Below are 21,140 nucleotides of genomic sequence, written 5' to 3'. Positions count from 1 at the left end.
CACAAAGCAGGCATGCAGGTGAACAGAGGTTTTTGCTTTGCATCTATAGGTGAGCCAAAGCCTCACATCTGAGGAGGTCTCCTTGAGTAACCAGGGCAGGGACCAGCCAGCCATCACCTCTTCCCTTCCATTTTGCCAGCTTTGCTGGAGCCAGACCACACCTCAGGCTGCCTCCCTCCTCTCTTTGTGCCTGTGGGTAAATACTCCCACGTGGCAGGCAGTGAGCAATGCTCATTATTTCTTTGGTCATTCAGCAATGTCCCGGCCACACCGTTGGCTGCAGGCGTGTGAGATGGGGTCACTTCACGGACGTGTGCTCCTGCCTGCTGACATCAACACCAGCAGGGAGGACAGGGCCAAGGTGGCACTGATCTGGAGAAGAGAAGAGATTCCCACCAAGCCAGGCTGTGTGCTAGGCCTAGAGGTGCAGCAGGCAAAGGGAGAGCATCCATTGTACACCTTATCCCCTGCTTCGTCTGCAAGCCGGAGTCGAAGCTGTGGCTCGCCCTGATCCAAGGACAGCTGCTGCTCCTTCAGGCTGGTGCCCAGAACCCCAGTGCAGCTAATGAAACAGCAAAAACCTGTAGATTTTACTCTTTTCCTTCTTCCAGAAAGTGCTCAGCATAGAGTAAACCAAACCACTGTGCTGACACAAGGCAGGAGATGGATCTGTGTGTCTGGGCTGGATGGGCAGAGCTCTGAGCTAGCTGGGCAGGTCCTGCTGCAGATATATGTCCTCCTGCTCTCAGCTGACACAGTTAACCTGGATACTGGAGCACAGGTAGATGTAGCAGCATATCAGTATTCACTTTCATTAATCTGGGGCCTTGTACCCACTGTAATTTACTCCCCCCCAAAAATTCAGTTATTTTGAGTCTCTTTCTCCCTGGAGTTTGCTTCTGTATGAACAAACCTGCACGGGGACCTGGGTCTTTTACACCTTCTGAGAACAGTGTTGCTAATTCCACCTTATGGAGGGCTGAATGCTGCCATCATCCCTCATCATGCTGGAGGGATCCCAGCTCTCCCCTTCATAGTGATAGCAGCAAGTATTTGTGGAGGAGGCTTTTGCAGCAAAGGTTTGGCCTTCCTGGTCTGCCAGGTGCTAAAGCCTCTGAAGCTACCCCAGAATGAATGAATGTAAAGAAGGATGCAAGAGAATCAGGGAAGTCTTCTTCTTTCTCCATGCATTTAGGGGTTGTTGTTCAGTGATGCTGCATTTGCATGGATCTCTGGCAGCAGGCTCACCCAGCCATGCCTGGCCAGCTTCCCACATTGCTGCAGCTAACACTGGCACTCATCTCCACTCCCTTCTATGTGTCCAGCAGCATCTGTCTGAAGAAAACTCAAGGAGTTAGCACACTGTGCAATGCACTGTTTACAGACTGGATGTGCAGACACACTGCTTTTTTGGTCTTCAGAAGAGGAGGCTGAGGGGAGACCTCATCACCCTCTAGAACAGAATAGAGTAGAATAGAATAGAATAGAATAGGATAGGATAGGATAGGATAGGATAGGATAGGATAGGATAGGATAGGATAGGATAGGATAGGATAGGATAGGATAGGATAGGATTAACCAGGTTGGAAGAGACATTCCAATGACGAACGACTCACTCAGTGAAGAACTTTCTCCTCACTTCGAGTCTAAACCTCCCTTGGCGCAGCCTGGGGAGGCACTGTGCAAGTGGTGCATCTATTCCAGGAGGTTCCACCTCAACATGAGGAGGCACTTCTTCACTGTGGGGGTCACAGAGCACTGGAACTGGCTGCCCAGAGAGGTTGTGGAGTCTCCTTCTCTGAAGGTTTGCAAGACCCATCTGGATGTGTTCCTGTGTGACCTGTGCTGGATTCTACGGTCCTGCTCTGGCAGGGGGGTTGGACTGGATGATCTCTGGAGGTCCCTTCCAACCCCTAACATCCTGTGATAGTTCTGCTTACTTTGTGAACTGCTAAGGAATGCAGAGATGAAATGAGTCAGTGCCACCCCTACCTTGGGAGAGAAGCATTACTCGTGCCACACACGTTTCCCGACAGCCCATTCGCTCTGTGTTGTACAAGGGTGTAATCACCACACCAACTGCTCCTTTGTCTCAGGCAGTACCAGTGTGCTGCAGCTGTTCAGCTTGGCTGATTGTACACTGTACAGGACTGAGGCCAAGTTAAGAGTCAAGTGAGATGAAAGGTTTTGAGGTGCATGAACTCTGCCCAGAGGAAGTACATCACCTCTGTATATCTCTTTTTACAGCTCTCTGTGTATCTCTTTTTACTACTACCTCAAAGGAGGTTGGACTGATGTGGGTGTCTGTCTCCATGCAGCCAGGGATGGGACAGGAGGAGAACAGCCCCAGGTTGTGCCAAGGGAGGTCCAGGTTGGAGATTAGGAAAATTCCCTTCACAGAAAGGGTTCTCAGCCACTGGAACAAGCTGCCCAGGGAGGTGGTGGAGTCTCCATCCCTGGAGGTGTTTAAAAGATGCATGGATGTGGTGCTGAGGGATGTGGCTTGGTGGCAGCAGCTTAGCAGCAGTGGTGGGATTGTGAGCTCTAGGTGAGCAGCTGGACTTGATGATCTGACAGGTCTCTTCCAGCCTCCACAGTTCTGTGATTCTGTGATGATTCTATGCTCAGCATTCAGGAACAGTGTGGTGAGCAGGAGCAGGGAGGTCATTCTGCCCCTGTACACTGCACTGGTTAGGCTACACCTTGAGTACTGTGTCCATTTCTGGGCCCCTCAGTTTAGGAAAGATGTTGACTTGCTGGAACGTGTCCAGAGAAGGACAACAAAGTTGGTAAGGGGTTTGGAACACAAGCCCTATGAGGAGAGACTGGGGTTGAGGGAGCTGGGGTTGCTTAGCCTGGAGAAGAGGAGACTCAGGGGTGACCTTATTGCTCTCTGTAACTACCTGAAGGGAGGTTGTAGCCAGGAAGGGGTTGGTCTCTTCTGCCAGACAACCAGCACCAGAACAAGAGGACACAGTCTCAAGCTGCACCAGAGAAGGTTCAGGCTGGAGGTTAGGAAGAAGTTTTACACAGAGAGAGTGATTGCCCATTGGAATGGGCTGCCTGGGGAGGTGGTGGAGTCACCATCATTGGAAGTGTTCAGGAGGAGACTTGACAGGGTGCTTGGTTGCATGGTTTAGTTGATTAGTGGTGTTGGATGATAGGTTGCACATCTTGAAGGTCTCTTCCAACCTGGTCTATTCTATTCTATTCTATTCTATTCTATTCTATTCTATTCTATTCTATTCTATTCTATTCTATTCTATTCTATTCTATTCTATTCTATTCTATTCCCTCTCACTGAATTGCCAGAGTAGGAAGAAGCAGGTCTCAGAGAGAGATACTAGAAGCAGAACTATGTCTCTTTGAGGTTGCCTGCCACTTCTGATTTCAGAGCCCACTACTGTGCAGGTATTATCTTCTCCAAATGCCTCTTAATTACTTGGCTGTGTATGAATTAGCACCAGGGGGGAGCCACAGCCAGCACTGTTGACCAGAGGGACACTGTCACCCCTGATTTACACCCACCCTGTTCCATCCAGCGTGTTCCTGCAGCTTTTGGCTTCTATTTCTCTCCAAAGTTGCAGAGTGAACTTTGTGGTTTGCAGAGCAGAGATTTCTCTGAGGCCTCTGTCAAGGGTCAGGCCTGGTGTGACTACTAAATGAGTGACAGATGCTTTTTATGGACCTCTCTCCCTTCCCAAGGGGAAGGTACAGGGAAAAGGGCGAGAGACTGATCAGATAGGAAAGAAATGAAACCATCTGGGATGGAAATAAGAGCAATCCAGTGAGTCAGAGAACCACAGACTGGTTGGAAGGCACCACAGAGATCATCTCCTCCAACCTCCCTGACATGGGCAGGGTTGCCTCTCAGCTAGACTCAGCTTCTCAAGGCCTCTTCCAGCCTGGCCTTGAACACCCCTGGGGAGGAGGTATCCACAACCTCCCCAGGCAACCTGTTCCAGAGTCTCACCACCCTCCTACTGAAGAACTTCTTCCTAAGATCCAGTCTGAACATACTCCTCCTCAGCTTCAAACTCTTCCCTCTTGTCCTGTCACTAGACACCCTCCAGCCAAGTCCCTCTGCAGCCTTCCTGCAGGAACCCCTCAGGAACTGGAAGGCAGCTCTAAGGTCTCCCTGGAGTCTTCTCTTCTCTGATTCAGACTGAACCACCCCAGCTCCCTCAGCCTATCCGCACAGCAGAGGTGCTCCAGCCTTTGGATCACCTTTGTGGCCTCCTCTAGACTCACTCCAACAGCTCTGTGTCCTTCTCCTGCTGGGGACACCACAACTGGGTGGGAGGGTTTCACAAGGGCAGAGTAAAACTGAGCAACCTGCTCCAATGTGAGATGGCCTTGCCCATGGCAAGGGGGTTGGAACTGGGTGATCCTTGAGGCCCCTTTCAACCCTAGCAATTCTATGATTCTTGCCCTGATGGCCAGCTCCTCTTGATGCAGCCCAGGACACCATTTGCCTTCTGGGCTAGTGGGCACACTGCCAGCTCATGGTGAGCTTCTCTTCAATCAACACCCCCGAGCAGATAAGGAGATGGAGCCTCATAAACCTCTCCTGCCACAGGTGTGGCACAGCCTCCATCTGTGGCAGCACCTGCTGGCACTGTTCAGGAGGCAGGAAGGTTAGCAGGACGTGGTCTGTGTCAGCACCTGCTATTGCAGGGCTCCTTGACACCCTTCCCAGTCTGCTTCCTTGTGCAAAACCACCTCATAAAAGCAAGTCACTGTTGGCAGCAGAAATTACAAGGGAGCTGTGCAAAAGGGCTTCCAGGTCTCTAAGATGTGAACCTTGCACTCTGGCAAGCTGGACCAGTTTCAAGCCTTTGTTTCAAGCAGTGAGCACTGCAAACTGCAGGTGAAGCTTCTTGTCAGGTCTTTCATGCAACTTCTCTCCACAGAGGCAGGGCTGACCCTGGTTTGATTCTTCTGGGCTTTCAGTAAAGGGCAGTTGGATACTGCTATTGTATCTCCAGAGCTTTCCACCTCTCTTCACTTGCTCCTCTGCTGTCTACCTGCCTTGCCTGCTGCCTCTCCTTTCAACTGAATTCAGCCCTTTCCAACCCTCCTCATGAACCAGCACCCTGGCAGAAGAGCTCTGTAGCCCACAGAGTGGCAAGCAAGTGGCCTTGCAAAGCAGGATCCAAAGAGCAGGAGGTCATGCTGGGACACCCAGCCCTGTGGCTCTGCAGCAGAATGACCTGCAGGCAGCATGGAGCCATGGCCTCTGCCTTGCAGAAATGTGCTGCTCCATGCTGCTGCCACGATGGTGAGGGGGGAAATGTGCCTGGATGGTGCACTGCTACACACCAGTGATGCTCACCATGTCCCAGAGTGAAGCAGAGAGAGAGACAGGGGATGTCCATGGGGGGGTTGCATGCCTTGAAGGGAGAAATGGTCTCAAAGAGGGTTCCCTCTGTCCCAGGCTGCTGGAGAGGTGCAGGGGACACTCCGCTGGAAGAAGCATTTCTGCTAGGAGAGTTGCATTAAAAATTTCTGGAGACCAGAACTGCACAGCAGCTGGAGTTGAGAGCCTGCATGAGCTGAGCCCAGAGCCTGCATGAGCGGAGCCCAGAGCCTGCATGAACTGAGGCCAGAGCTTGAGTGGGCTAAGTCCAGAGCCTGCGTGAGCTGAGTCCAGAGCCTGTATGGGCTGTGTCCAGAGCCTGTGTGGGTTGTGTCCAGAGCCTGTATGGGCTGTGTCCAGAGCCTGTGTGGGTTGTGTCCAGAGCCTGTATGGGCTGAGTCCAGAGCCTGTATGGGTTGTGTCCAGAGCCTGTATGGGCTGAGTCCAGAGCCTGCGTGGTCTGAGTCCAGAGCCTGCATGGGCCGAGCCCAGAGCCTGCGTGGTCTGAGTCCAGAGCCTGCACGGGCCGAGCCCAGAGCCTGTGTGGGCTGAGTCCAGAGCCTGCACGGGCCGAGCCCAGAGCCTGCGTGGTCTGAGTCCAGAGCCTGCACAGGCCGAGCCCAGAGCCTGTGTGGGCTGAGTCCAGAGCCTGTGTGGGCTGAGTCCAGAGCCTGCATGGGTTGAGTCCAGAGCCTGCACGGGCCGAGCCCAGAGCCTGCATGGGTTGAGTCCAGAGCCTGCGTGGGCTGAGTCCAGAGCCTGCACAGGCCGAGCCCAGAGCCTGTGTGGTCTGAGTCCAGAGCCTGCACAGGCCGAGCCCAGAGCCTGTGTGGGCTGAGTCCAGAGCCTGCACAGGCCGAGCCCAGAGCCTGTGTGGGCTGAGTCCAGAGCCTGCACAGGCCGAGCCCAGAGCCTGTGTGGGCTGAGTCCAGAGTCTGCACAGGCCGAGCCCAGAGCCTGTGTGGGCTGAGTCCAGAGCCTGCACGGGCCGAGCCCAGAGCCTGCGTGGTCTGAGTCCAGAGCCTGTGTGGGCCGAGCCCAGAGCCTGTGTGGGCTGAGTCCAGAGCCTGCACAGGCCGAGCCCAGAGCCTGTGTGGGCTGAGTCCAGAGCCTGTATGGGCTGAGTCCAGAGCCTGCACGGGCCGAGCCCAGAGCCTGCGTGGTCTGAGTCCAGAGCCTGCACGGGCCGAGCCCAGAGCCTGCGTGGTCTGAGTCCAGAGCCTGCACGGGCCGAGCCCAGAGCCTGCGTGGTCTGAGTCCAGAGCCTGCACGGGCCGAGCCCAGAGCCTGTGTGGTCTGAGTCCAGAGCCTGCACGGGCCGAGCCCAGAGCCTGTGTGGTCTGAGTCCAGAGCCTGCACAGGCCGAGCCCAGAGCCTGTGTGGTCTGAGTCCAGAGCCTGTGTGGGTTGAGTCCAGAGCCTGCATGGGTTGAGTCCAGAGCCTGTGTGGGCTGAGTCCAGAGCCTGTATGGGCTGAGTCCAGAGCCTGCACGGGCCGAGCCCAGAGCCTGCACAGGCCGAGCCCAGAGCCTGTGTGGTCTGAGTCCAGAGCCTGCACGGGCCGAGCCCAGAGCCTGTGTGGTCTGAGTCCAGAGCCTGCACAGGCCGAGCCCAGAGCCTGCGTGGTCTGAGTCCAGAGCCTGTGTGGGTTGAGTCCAGAGCCTGTGTGGGTTGAGTCCAGAGCCTGTGTGGGCTGAGTCCAGAGCCTGCACAGGCCGAGCCCAGAGCCTGCGTGGTCTGAGTCCAGAGCCTGTGTGGGTTGAGTCCAGAGCCTGTGTGGGTTGAGTCCAGAGCCTGTGTGGTCTGAGTCCAGAGCCTGCACGGGCCGAGCCCAGAGCCTGTATGGGCTGAGTCCAGAGCCTGTGTGGGCTGAGTCCAGAGCCTGCACAGGCCGAGCCCAGAGCCTGTGTGGTCTGAGTCCAGAGCCTGCACAGGCCGAGCCCAGAGCCTGTGTGGGCTGAGTCCAGAGTCTGCACAGGCCGAGCCCAGAGCCTGTGTGGTCTGAGTCCAGAGCCTGTGTGGTCTGAGTCCAGAGCCTGTATGGGCTGAGTCCAGAGCCTGCACGGGCCGAGCCCAGAGCCTGTGTGGGCTGAGTCCAGAGCCTGTATGGGCTGAGTCCAGAGCCTGCACGGGCCAAGTCCAGAGCCTGTGTGGGCTGAGTCCAGAGCCTGCATGGGCCGAGCCCAGAGCCTGTGTGGGCTGAGTCCAGAGCCTGCACGGGCCGAGCCCAGAGCCTGCGTGGGCTGAGTCCAGAGCCTGCACACGCAGGGTCAAGGTGCACAGTGCCAGCAGAGGGCACTTGTGAACCAGGGCACTCCTTCCAGGGCAGGGTGCAGAGCCCCATTGCTACTCACCACTGCCCAAGTGCACTCCTTCAGCTGCCCCTTCCCCAGATGCCCACCTTACCTTCCAACCTCTCATCTTGCCTGCTTCTTCCTCCAGCCGTGCTCATTCCAGGCACTGCTCTCATGCCCTTGGGAGGTGCCCTGCGTGGTTTTGTCTCTCTCAGAAAAACCATGCTCACATTATTGGGGCCTGATGCTGCCCCCAGGGATGCTTAGACCTGTTGAAGCCACACTAAATAGCGAGGTCACAAGCCCAGACTCCCGCTCTCCCTGGAGAAGTCAATGCTGAGCTTGGGGTAAGCTGGTAGGAGAGGTGCTGTAGGCACAGGTACTTCTCTGTGTCCTCCCTGTACAGAAAAGGGCTTGTGAGGCTTGACACAGATATACAGAAGGACTAGACCAGCTCCTGCCCCTCTGTTGTCCCAGCCACCTTCATCTCCACGAGGCCACACACTCAGAGAGGCAGTTTTGCTGTGGTCCAGGGGAGAGGGCATTTCCATGCTGTGACCACATGCTGCCCCTCATGGAGTGGTTGCCACCTGGCAGGAGTTGATGCTCCATGGGTAAGACATTTGGCACATAGCCACATCCTTTCCTGGATTCTGCCATCCTCCTTGAGAACTTTGCTTTTCTTCTAAGGGTACAGGGCTTAAGACTTCCCTCTTCCCACTCACACTTTGATGCCTAGCTGTAAATGTCTCGCCACATGACTGGTGGACTTTCACTCTGATACACCCTGATGGCTTGTTTCAGCAACTATTTTGGAGGTTTATGATCTCTTCCAGCTGCCAGGTTTGATTAAAATCAGACTTCCAAGTCATTAGGCATGGTGGAGGGACAGACATATTCATGTGCAGCAGAGCAGTACAGTCACACTACTGTAAAGGGAGGAAAAGGGCTAAAAACAGCTTCAAAGAACACCATCACCACCACTACCACCACAAGGAAACTGCTTCAGGTGGGAGTGGAAAAGTGAGATCTCCAAGAACTCTGCCCAGGTCGGGCTGGGGTGGGGATTGCAACAGTGAGAAACTGGAGAGGGCTGAGGCGCAAGCCGCACGGCCGGCCGCTGCCCGAGGGCGTGCACGCCTGCGTTTCCCCTCCAGGTCCTGTGTGCCTCTGTTTCCTCTTTCCCAGGTTCAAGAGGGCATCTCTTACCTCTGCACCCAAAGCAGGTGTGCTGTTAGGTGCTTTCACTTACATCCCGGTGCTTCCCCAAGGACGCATGGCTACACCTTGGCCTTCTGTGCAGAGTGTGAAGGAGCAGGAACTTCCTCACCGTGAGGGTCACAGAGCACTGGAACAGGCTGCCCAGGGAGCTTGTGGAGTCTCCTTCTCTGGAGATTTTCCAGCCCTGTCTGGATGTGTTCCTGTGTGACCTGTGCTGGATTCTATGGTCCTGCTCTGGCAGGGGGGTTGGACTGGATGATCTCTGGAGGTCCCTTCCAACCCCTAACATCCTGTGAGCCTTGGCTGCAACAGAGCCTTCCCTCATCACTTTCAGAGCCCTTCTCTACTCTCAGAGCCTTGCTAAGGGTGAAGAAAACAGTGGTCCCATGGAGGGGGTGGGGGAAGGCAATGTTTTCACCACCAATCACACATTTCAGGGTGAAGTGCTACAACAGACCTGTGGAAAAAGTCTTAGGCAGTTCCTGACCCTCTGATGTTTGCACTCTGTGCTGCGCTGTAACTTCTTTGGTGACTGCTAGCTGAATTTAAGACATGATATGTGTAATATCATCATAGGACATCACACTTACTCTAGCTTGAGTCACAGTTGAAGTCTGATGCTCTGTGCACTACCATGAACCTTCCCTACAAGTGCCCATTTCAAAGGTGAAAGAAAGGAAGGAAGTTTTTCTAGCACAAGCCCAGGTATTTGCTGACAGCACTGGAACATGGAAACTCTGGAGCAACCAGGAAGCTCTAAAGAATTAATTATCTGAGGAGAGTCACATTGCTGGGTTGCCTTTCAGTAACAATTAGAGATACCTGGAGAGCCCAGAGACTTTGAAAGCTGGGTTTGCTCTTTGAAGAAGGAGATTTACAAGTTGATCCTTAGTTGAATACTGACTGAATATGTCAGCAGTGAGAGCATTACTGGCACAGGCACTGGCACCAGCATTGTCGTTCTGAGGGGCTTGTAGTGATAGGACAAGGGGCAGTGGCTTTAAGGTGGGAGAGGGCAGATTTAGACTGGGTATTAACAAGAAATTCTTCACAGTAAGGATGGTGAGACGCTGGAACAGGTTGCCCAGGGAAGTGGTGTCTGTCCTCTCCCTGGAGGTGTTCTGGGTCAGGTGGGATGGGGCCTTGAGCAACCTGGGCTAGTGGAAGGCATCCATGCCCACAGCAGTGGGGTTGGAACTACATGGTCTTGAGGGTCCCTTCCAAGCCAAACCATTCTAAGATTCTGTGGTTTGGTGATTATTGGACTGACCTGCAGAAGCTGTCAGAAAGAACTAAGAGATGTGTAAGTGAACAGAACAGATGCAGTAGCTGTCTCTGGTCATGCACCTCGACTGCAGGATAACTCCTTCCCTGTGAGTTACTGCATGGTGAAAGCAAAGCCTGTCTTTCAGAGGAGCTTTCAGGTGGAAAGCTGGTGGAAGAGACCTGAAGTCACATCCTTGTTCTGTCAGGAAAAAGAAACTCCTTTTTCCCAGAGCAAGTTAGATTTCTTCATAGTCAAGATTTCTCCCGGAGATCACAGTCCATTTCATGTCTTAAACACAAGGGCAGACTCTCCCACTGATTCAGGGCAACAGTCACACTTCCTGGGCGTTCTCTTCCTGTTTCTGCTCTCTCAGCACAGCATCACAAACCAAGACCATGCCCTGATGGCTTTCACCACAGCCAGCAGCAAGGAAGCCTGCGGGTATCACTGAACAGCTATGGAATCAGATGACAAAACATGAGCCTGGTGAGGTCCAGCTGGTGCAAACCCCAGCAGGAACCACAAGAAACAGCCACAGGTAGTGTATGAGCTCACAGCAGAGAGTCTGACTTGAGACTACGAAGCAGCTGTGTTGTTGGAGGTCAAGGAAAGGGACACAGCACGCTTCTTCGAAGAGCACAGGGTATGAATCTGGAGAAGTACCTGTGAGCAGCCATTCAGAGAACGCTGAAGGAGCATCCCAACATGTTGGACAAGAGCCCAGCTCCACAGACCAGCATTTTGGCAGCCCACCAGGCAGCAGTGGGGGCCAATGAAATCATCAGACCATGAGGGCTGAGGGAAGTGGAAGTGGCATGTGGGTCTGCTGGGAAGCTGTTTTAACCAATGAGAAGAACATACACTCACTTCTCCTCGTAGTGGCTTTGCTTTCATGAGACAAACTAAACAGAACAATAAACAGAAGCATCAAGCACTACTAGCAGGAGTTATTTATTGCACTTAAAAACCACTTGAGTGGCACAGGGTGTCCCTGAAGCACTCTGAGGCTCTCAGGGCTTGGCCACACACCATGCAAACCTGCCAGAGCTCCAGCAGGTTTTTGCCTGGTCAGCTGTCAGTCTCACCTACCCTGTGAGTCACTGATGCCCACTGACTCCTCTCCACTCAACCATGAGCAAGGTGCCTGCTGCAGCACCCAGGGGAACAGCAAGGTTAGCAGTGGCTTCATGATTGTCGCTGCCCTGGGCAGCACTAAACCCCTCCACCACCATCCCCACCACTGAGGCTGGCTGAGATAGGGTTACAGGGCAGCTCCAAGGACATTTCTTCCCAGGCTTAATCATTTGCCACTTGTAAAAAACAGATGTAACTTTGCAGGAAGCTGGATGGTGCCCAGACCTGCTTGCCCAGGCACTTCTGCTGGCTTGATGATGGACAGGAGGAAACTCCTTCCTCAGGAATGTGGGACAGGTCTGGGACAGGGCACCAGGAAGGAGATGCCTATACTGAGCAGCTTTCAGGGCTCTAGTGACACAAACCCACAGCTGACTTCACCTGCTGCTGGCAGTAATCCTGCTCCTAGCAGGACATTTGGCTGGGCACCTCCAGAGGGCCATGCCAGCAGCAGTGCTGAGTTCCTGTGATATATTAACAGACAAAGTGGACCTGGCCCTTTTGCTAGGTGGAAAATGTGTTGAAACAAGCCCCACCAAGCTGACAGAAAATTATCCTTCACTCTCACTTGCACCAAGGGAAGGCTACCTGAGACCCTCCATGGGGCATGAACCCAAAACACAGCCTGGGATACACTGCAGCAGCCTGCAGGATGCAGGGCAGGATGTCAGGGGGGATGCTGGGGCAAGATTCTGTGGGGGGCATGCTAGGGCAGGATTCAGTGGAGGGGTTGCTGGGGCAGGATGTCACACGGGGTTGATGCTGGGGCAGGATTCAGTGGAGGGGTTGCTGGGGCAGGATGTCACACGGGGTTGATGCTGGGGCAGGATTCAGTGGAGGGGTTGCTGGGGCAGGATGTCACACGGGGTTGATGCTGGGGCAGGATTCTGTGAGGGGGTTGCTGGGGCAGGATGTCACACGGGGTTGATGCTGGGGCAGGATTTAGGGGGGGGGTTGCTGGGGCAGGATGTCACACGGGGTTGATGCTGGGGCAGGATGCCGGGGCAGGAAGGCAGGGCGGGGTGTCATGGAGGAATTGCCGGGGCAGGATGCCGGGGGGCCGGGGAATTGCCGGGACGTGAGGGCTGTGATGCGGAAGGGGTGAGGATGCCGAGGCAGGATGCCGAGGAAGAGGCGGGGAGGGATGGGATGCTGGATCGGGCTGGCGAGGGCGGTCCCGCCGGTGCTCCCTGCCGGGGCGGGTCGGTGGGAAACGGCGGGCGGGGCACGGGACGCAGATCCCCACCCCCGGGGCGGGCGGAACCGCCCCCGCTCCCGCCCCCGTCCCCGTCCGTTCCCCGTCGTCGGCTGAGCTCGGCGCGGCGCGGGGCGGGCGGCGCTCCCCGCCAGCGCAAGCGGCATGAAGGAGTCGTCGCTTCCCGGTACCTCGCTGCAGCGGGCCTGTCGCCTCCTGGTCGCCTTTTGCGCCCTCCATCTCTCGGCCACGCTGCTTTACTACCTGGCGGGCAGCGCCTTGGGGCCACCGGGCAACCCGGAGCCCCCTCCCCGCCGCCTTCCGCCCGCCAACCTCTCGCTGCCGTTCTCCCGCCCGCCGCTGCCGAGCGCCGCCCGCCCCCGGCCCCGCTTCGTCGGTTCCTCGTCGGGCCTTTGCCCCGAGCCTTCCCCGCTGCTAGGTGAGTGCCAGCCCGTCGGGGTTCGGTTTTTCAGTCGGGGGGGAAGGCTCGCTCCGCTTCCTCTCCTGCCAGCCGCTGCCGAGCACCGCGGCTGGGCGCGGATTTAGGGGCGCGGGTTTAGGGACGCGGACATCGCGGGCGGCCCCCGCCCCGAGGGCAGCTCCCCATGTCTCTTCGTTAGGTGTCTGTCCCCGTGGGGCGGGTGTGACAGCGGCGTGGCTGTCCACGCGTGCCGACGGGGATTGTGGGAGAATCGCCGGGGAGCTCGGTGTGGATGGGGCTGCCGAGGCACGGATGCTCTCTCAAGGAAGGAGCCGTCGGCCAAGCCGAGACCCCCTGCCCGGCGCTGAGTGCTCCCTCCCCGTCCGACTCGGTTTCTTTCTGGTTGCCGGCGAGGTTGGGTAATTTCCTCTGGGAACTCTAACCCAAAATACTCCCCTTGCGCAATCTCACGGGAAGGATCGGGCGGGCTGTTTGCTCTCTGCAGGCTCCCGCAGCCTTTTGTGTGCGCCGACCTGCGGCAACAGGTTTTGAAGAGCCCTCTGAGGCAGGGTCACGAATGTGATGTGTCCATCCGTCCATCCATCCATCCCTCCCTCTCAGCGTCGCTTCCCACATATTTGGTGCTGCGATGCAGTGTCCTGCTACGTGGCAGCCCTGGTGTGTGTTTTATCTGCATGGGATCTGTGCTCCCCACCGGCCTTTGCCAGGACTGGTTGGGTGCTGGCAGGCTGTTGGTGGGTTTGCAGCGTACTGGAGATCTCATTTTCATGTTGGTCACCTGTAGCTGTTGTGATCTGCAGGCTTTGCCACAAGGTAGAGGTGAGGGAGAAGTGGGTTTCAGCTCTTTCCCTCCTCTTCATGGAATCACAGAATGGTTTGGGTTGGAAGGGACCTTAAAGATCATCACGTTCCAACCTCGCTCTTTGTAGCTGCTGCTTGCTGAAGACCTTTACCTTACAACAGGTGAGGTTTGTCGGTGCAGCTTTGTGACATCGCAGGTGATCGTGCCCTGGCCACAAGCTATTTGGGCCCTAGAGCCCGGGGATCATCTCCCTCTCCATCAGGGTGCCACGTTAGCATGTGCACCTTTCTTACCAGAGATCACAGTGTGGGGAAGAGACTTTCAAGAAGATACCTGTGGTTTTCAACTCGAGAAACCCACACAGAAATTCAGTTTCTGTGAGTGCTTGCTGGTCAGCTGTTTATGGATCAATGCATCTGAGCAACAAGTGACTGGTTTGTTATTTTAGGAAGGTGGTTTTGAGGTCACTAAAAGGAACTTGTGCTCTGTGGTGTTGTTGTTGTTCTTGATTCGTATCTTTCACTTTTCCCCCACCCTCAGCAGATCATTTTATGTTGAATGTGGCTGCCCAAGCCTGCCCTCATAAGAGTGGATTGTGGGAGTCCTTTATGAATATGGCTTTGCTTTAAATGGTCTCCACTTACCCTGATCCTCTCAGGAGTGAGTCATGTGCTTGAGAAATGACTGGAGTTCAGAGAAATGCTCTTAGTGCCCCCCAGATCCAAAGCATTACCAGAGTTAGTCGCTGAAGGATCAGCTGAATGTTTTTCACTCTGCCTTTGTAACATCTTTGGTGCAATTTACTGAATCGGCCAAAGGCCAAGCGGGGCTGTTGGAAGTGGTTACAGATGTTCAGAGAGCTTACAGGACCCTGTAGGAAGTGTCTCTTTGCAACACAGTAGGCAAATGGTTTCTAGCTGTGTAACACTCAGTTACCTTGTGGGGTAATGGAGTCAGATGCAGGCTGGCACTATCCTGACTTCGAGGTTTGTAGCTAGCGTGTAGGTGAGAAGCTGGATTGCTATTTGGATGGGTGCTGGTTTTTTCCTGCTCTTTTCAGGTTTTGGTCGCAAACAAACCTTTTCAGGTCATGGTGGCATTTGTAAAACAATCCTGCCGTGCCTCAGATGTTGGTCAGAGCTGAGTCTGCCTTGATCAACATCTCATATATCCTCCAAGGCAGCATGGGGGATGGAGGAGTGTACACTCCATGGCTATTTCTGATGCGTAATTCACTCACCACAATTCACTAGAATTCTTCTTTCTTTCTTTTTTTTTTTCTTTTCCCTTCCTTGTTTTTTTCCTTTTGGTGCAAAAACTTTTTATCATTGCAAGTGTAACAAGCAGGAACCACCAAGGAACTTGCCCTGATTCCTGCCTTCTCAAAATCACAGAGACCTGACAGAATCAAATAGCTCCAACTGCCTTTTTCCCTCCCTAAGTTCATTAAAACTCAATTCCCCCTCCCCATTTGTTTTCTGCCCCTCTCCTCTCCCCCATCATTGGAAAGCATATAATGAAATCACACAGGATGTGTGTGACTTTGCTGCTGGGAGGTTTTTTGCACCCTCAAGTAGCCAGGTAGTTGTTTCAGAGGCCCAGAGTTTTCTCTCTAAACATCACCAGAGAGAAAAGAGTGGTTTGCAATCCCTGCTGCCTGGCTCTGCAGCAAAATGCACTAGCTGAATGAGGTTTAATCTCTACAAGAAGCTGCCAAACTTAAAATGCTTTTATGGTTCACTTGCTTTTATTTGTGATTTTAAAAGCACAGATCACAGGAAATAACACTGCAATTTACCTTTGAATTAAAAGCCCTTAACAGCTATGAAATGCTCCAGCACAGGGTCATATAAGCATTTTGGGCTTCTTCTCTAGGTTAGACCTGTGTGCCAAAGAGTACCTTAAATGGGGTATTGAAAAGCAGAGGCTGCTTGCTGCGGTGAGGTTTCAGCCCAGAAGCAAGTAAATGGAGACCTGTCCTGCAGATGTCCCTTTCCCAAACTATTCAGAGTTAAAATGTTGCTCTATACAAGCAGAATATGTGTTGGCCTAAGTGCTTTCAAGGCAGTCAGATTCTTTCTTCTACCTTTTCCATGAGGTGTTTGTGTTTTGGTGATGGGGAGATGCTGTGCCTGCTGGTTTTGTGAGGGAATGCTGCAGGGAGAAGGTTCTTGACCAGATGATCTTTCAAGGTCCCTTCCAACCCTTTAGGACAAGGAGCGATGGATGTAAGCTGCAGCACAGGAGGTTCCACCTCAACACAAAGGGGAACTTCTTTACTGTAAGGGTCACAGAGCACTGGAACAGGCTGCCCAGGTTGTGGAGTCTCCTTCTCTGCAGACTTTCAAGCCCTGTTTGGATGTGTTCCTGTGTGACCTGAGCTAGATTGTATGGTCCTGCTCTGGCAAGGGGCTTGGACTCGATGACCTCTTTGGGTCCCTTCCAACCCCTGACATCCTGTGAGCCTGTGAACCCCTAACATTCTGTAACATTCAGCTGTAAGATTCCTCTCCAAAAGAGCTCACCTTGAAGCAGTTCTTATCTTTCAGTTCCAGAAGCCTGCAGAGCATAAAGTCGTGGACAGGCTTGTCTGCATTTCAGGGATGTCATTCTCAAGTCCTGCCTGACCAAGAGCACAATTTGGTAATGGAGATTTATTTTAGAGCACAGCTGTCTCTGTAGCCACTTCTAACCCTGGTTTAGATGCCAGCTGATAAGGGATGGCAGACCAAAAAGATGTGTTCTTGCCTTCAGCCTCATGAGTATCTCACAGCAAAGATGCAGTTGCAGGCAGGTGTCTGGCTCAACAGCTTTTCACCCCCAGGTTTAAGATCAGAGAACTGAGAAACCCAAACCCTGATAATTTAGGGATGTTGACAAAAGAGATACAGGTTAATATATGAACCACTGAGTTGCCCAAAGCAGAAACCACTAGAGGTACACTTGTTTTCACTAAGGTTTAAAAATACAATGCCATTTGCAAGTGTCTGGGGTTTGGGAGGTCTCAGGCTTACAAGAAAAGCAACTGTTTCATAGAATCATGGAACAGTTTGGGTTGGAAGGGCCTTCAAGATTATCCAGTTCCAACTCCACTACCATTGTCAGGGACACTTCCCACTAGCCCAGGTTGCTCAAGGTCTCATCCAGCCTTGCCTTGACCAGCTCCAGGGAGGGGACATCTACAGCTTCCCTGGGCAACCTGTTCCAGTGTCTCACCACCCCCACTGTAAAGGATTTCTTCTTAATACCCAGTCTAAATCTACCTTCTTCTGGCTTCAATCCATTCCCTCTCATCCCATCACTAAAAATTCCCTCTACTAAAAAGTTCTTCTCAGCTTCCTTGGAGGGCCCTCTTTTTTCCTTCAAGGTTTCTTCGAGGTGCCATAGTCCTGGCTAGAAACTGCTGTTCCCCACTGTTAGTGAGGCATGTTTGAGGAAACAAGGGTTGAGAGAAAGGAGCTCCTTTGGCCAGCTTGTGGCTGAGCAGCCAGGGGAGAGCAGGACCTATGTCCCTTCAAGTGTGTTGTTTCTGAGGCCTGCAGTCACTCGAAGCTGTAGGTGCTGAAGATAAGTGCTGAGGATGTTCTGATGCTTTGAGGTCTGTTTGCAGAGACAGGAGGCAGCCTGTCAAGTCAGTGGTGATGCTTAGTGCCTGTGTCCCAGGAGGGTTTAGAGGTTATGTGCTGCCTGGGAGGTCAGTGAATTCACAAATAACTAGTTTGAGGCCCCTGCATATGTGGGCATTTCATGGGCAGGGGTAGAGGATGCTCCAGCACTGGCAGGATCCTAGTGGAGTGGAGTGTAATGTGGGGAGAGAAAGTGATCAGCTAAGGCTTGCTGAAAACATCATGACTTTTTGGAAGAGGGCTTCTGGTGGTGACTGTGCTGGAGTGGTTAGGTAGCTCTGGCATGCCTGGAGTCTGGTTCCTCTCACTTCAGCCACCTGTGGTCCTGGGTTCTCATGGCCTTGGGAGGATGGGGGCAGTTCTGCCCCAGAACCTGGGGGCTGAACCTCTGGAGACACTTAGGACACCATGCAGAGGCAAAAACGTTTGCTTTCCCTCTCCTCCCTGGACTTGCTGTTGTCCAACTTGCCTTTTGTTGTTGGTTGGCTTTTTGTTTGTTTTGTTTATGTTTTTTTTAACCTTTCCAAACCAGCTTCCATTCTCCATCCCCTACCACAACCCCAAACCCGGGTGCCACAGGCATGACTTTGCTGGGGTTGTGCTGTGTGCCCCTGCTGCCTTGTTTCAGAAAAGCAAAAGAGAAACTCGGAAGAGCATGAAGAGGGCTGGGGGGAGGGGGGGAGCCTAACACGTGAGTCAGTTTGCTCAAAGTTAGGCTTTCTTGGCCTCAAAAGAGAGGTTGAGAAACTGCCTTGAACTTCTCCAAAGCATATGTTTAAGATGTTTGGCAGGAAGCAGGACACGGGATCCTGGCAACACTGCTCTGCAGCTACCCGTGTGGTTGGGAGCATGCTGTACCTCTGAAGCACAGGCTTTGGTGGGCAGGGAGCAGCCTCTGTGGTGAGAGCAGCCCCTAGCATCCTCTTGTCTGGTCAAAGTGAAGGTCAAGAACTGTCAATTGGGCTTGCAAACTGACTTGGAAAGGCACCCTGCCTTCCTGGAGAGCGGCTGCCTCCGGGACACGGCACCGCAGAGCCGGGGGTGTGCTGGGGAGGAAAAGGAAAGTTTCTTCCGTCCCGTGCATCTGGTGTTTTATAACGTGCCTGTTTCTCTGCCAGCACTGATCTGAAGCAGCAGCTAATTTCCTTGGAAACTGGGCCAAGTTTGGGTTTGGAAAGAGACAGACGCTCGCGGGCTGCCCAGACTGGCGCTTGGATGCGGGACTGGGTTAAGCTCTTGGCTTTTCCTCCTCAGCTCCTTAGTCTGAATTTCCTCAGCACGATCAGTTGTGCAGAGGGGCTCCCCAGCCCCAAAGTGTAGCATGCTGTGCTGCTCTAGGTCTTCTGGTGGCCCTAAGAGCAAGCTTAAGGCACTGAGCTGCTGCACTCTGCCACTCGCTGCCCCTCCTTGCTGGGGGACTCCCCCCTCCAGCCTTGCAAGCAATCTTGCAAGCAGTCTTGCTCTCCTCCCTCCCTCTCTCCCTCCTCAGTGCAGAAAGGGGTTTGGTTGCAGAACTTTTGAGGAGGGAGCTGTGCTGCAGTGGTGGGGGCAAAGATCTGGGGTGTTTTTTCTTCAGTGCAGGTGGCAAAGTGTCAGTGTCTGGCTTGCCCCTGTCTCTCTGGGCTAGGGAGGGAGTTGCTGCTCAGCAGTCCCTACCAGGACAGTGTTTTCATTTGTGCAATGGGTGTCTAGAGCCCCTGCCTGCAAGGCAGGGTGAGCCAGGTGTGCATCAAGACATCTGGCTGGGCAAGTGGTGGCCACCAGTGATGCTGGGCCGCAGCGAACAGCGCTTCCATCTGTCTCCCTCCTGCTGCTGGAGGAGCCCAGGGCAGCCCCCAAGCCCCTGCAGATGTTTGTCTGAAAGAGGGCAGCTTGTGTCACCTCCCCCAGCACCAGTCCCCAGGCCACTGGACTTGCCTGGAAGACACTTGACCTGCAAATGTGTCTTGCTGAAGCTGACAAGATCCCTGTAAAGATCTCATGGCATGGGTTTCCACAAGCCTGACTGCTCAGGAGCAGATGTTTGCTTGGCCATAGCTCACTCTGCTCCTGCCTCAGCCTCCTGTGTTGTGTTCCCCACTGCTGATAGCACCCCATGCGTTCTGGGGGGAGGGGAGGTGGTGTGTGTGTGTGCAAGCCCTGGCTGAGTTTTGGCCAAACCCCTGCCTGACTGACACCCTGCACTCATCTCTGCTGTCTGGGGAGCATGCCCCAGCCCTGGAGCAGTGCTGGGATCCAGAGGGTGGGATGGGATAACTTGGGATGGGTTGGTGAATGGGGATGGGGCAGGGCAGGGCAGGGTCTGCCTTGCATTTTGGGGCTGCTTCTCTGTGCCCCTCAGCCTAGGAGAGTTCCTTTGTGGCCATCCCACCCCCTTGTCAGGGCGGGTGGGGGAGGCTCCCGGTGTGGGGGGCAGCTCCTCCTTTTTCTGCTCCAGGCCTCTCTGTTTGTTTGTTTTGAGCTTGCTCTTTGAGGACCTGGACTTGAATTTCGCGGGCGGCAGCGAGAAAGGCTAATTGCATGCAGATTGCCCAGCTCGGAGGGAGACAGTTCAAAGCTGCTTGGACCTGAGCCACCAGTGAGGACTCAGCTTCTCTCCCAGAAGCACCTTCTTGTGCAAACCCCAATTTTTCTGTATCATTTTGGGGGTGTCTAGGATGCCATGTGCTAGTGTGAGACCCTGTGTTGGAATAGGCAGCCTTTGGGGGTGGGTCAGGAGATTTCCTTCCCTGTCTGCAGCTGCCCAGTTATTCATGCAAACCTCTCCTCCTACGGAGCAGACCTGGTGTTGCCAGTGCAGTGTGATGCATCCTCGGGTGTGTTTTGGTTGTTTTCAGCCTCTTCTCCCTTGGGGGCACCACAGTTGTAGGTGCCAGGCACTGTGTGAGCCTGGCCAAGACAGGGCACGAGCTGGTACAGCAGACTGAACCCTTACATCAGCATAGCCGACTTGTGCTAGGGGTATGCAACTTTGCAAGTGTAGAGCAGCCAAAGCACACCTATCCTAGTCCTTGGGAAAGGTTTGTTGGGTTGCTTTTTTTCCCTCACTGGGATATTTCTAGCCAGACTGAAGGATTTCTTTTATGGTTTTCTAATGTTCTGCTCTGCCCTAGTGAGGCTGCTTCTGGAGTTCTGGGCTCTCCAGTTTGAGGCAAGGAACTACTGGAGAGATTCCAGTGGAGGCTCCAAAGCTGCTGAGGGGCCTGGAGCACCTGTGAGGAGGAAAGGCTGAGAGCCCTGGGGCTGCTTGGCCTGGAGAAGAGCAGCCTGAGAGGGGATCTGATCAATGCTCAGCAGGAGAAAAAGGGTGGGGGTCAAGAGGATGGGCCCAGACTCTTTTCAGTGGTACACAGTGACAGGACAAAGAGCAAGGGACACAAACTGGAGGACAGAAGCTTCCACCTGAGCGTGAGGAGAACTTCTTTGTCCTGAGGGTGCCAGAGCAAATCCTTTGGGATTTGCTGTTTGGTTGTTAGGAACTGGGCAAAAAATTCTCCACTGTGAGGGTGCTGGAGCCCTGGAGCAGGCTGCCCAGAGAGGTTGTGGAGTCTCCTCCTCTGGAGAGATTCCAAACCTGCCTGGACACAATCCTGTGCAACCTGCTGTGGGTGACCTTGCTTTAGCAGGGGCGTTGGACTGAATGATGGCAGAGGTCCCTTCCAACCCCCTCCATGCTGGGATGCTGTGTGGCTCTGTGTGTGAGGGCTGCAGGCAGCAAGGGGCAGCAGCTGCCAAGCAGTTTGCAAGGAGGCAGAGCTGTCCACGTGGCCGGTTTGGCTGGCAGATCACATGCCAAGCTGG

The 21,140-nt window shown here is 54.1% G+C and overlaps 1 protein-coding gene across 1 annotated transcript in view; it reads left to right on the top strand.

Annotated features, from left to right (window-relative positions):
- Positions 1-12,594: 12,594 nt before the first annotated feature.
- B4GALT1 (beta-1,4-galactosyltransferase 1) overlaps positions 12,595-21,140 on the top strand; it is a 28,512-nt gene continuing 19,966 nt past the window's right edge. The window contains exon 1 of the mRNA XM_054178849.1: positions 12,595-12,908. Within this exon, the coding sequence (XP_054034824.1) occupies positions 12,635-12,908 (274 nt within the window). The 5' untranslated portion in view covers positions 12,595-12,634. The remainder of the gene's footprint in view (positions 12,909-21,140) is intronic.

This window comes from Dryobates pubescens, chromosome Z (genome assembly GCF_014839835.1).
Source record: "Dryobates pubescens isolate bDryPub1 chromosome Z, bDryPub1.pri, whole genome shotgun sequence".
Classification (NCBI taxonomy): Eukaryota; Metazoa; Chordata; class Aves; order Piciformes; family Picidae; genus Dryobates; species Dryobates pubescens.
Note: the sequence above shows the minus strand (reverse complement) of the source record. Positions and strands in the feature narration are given on the sequence as shown.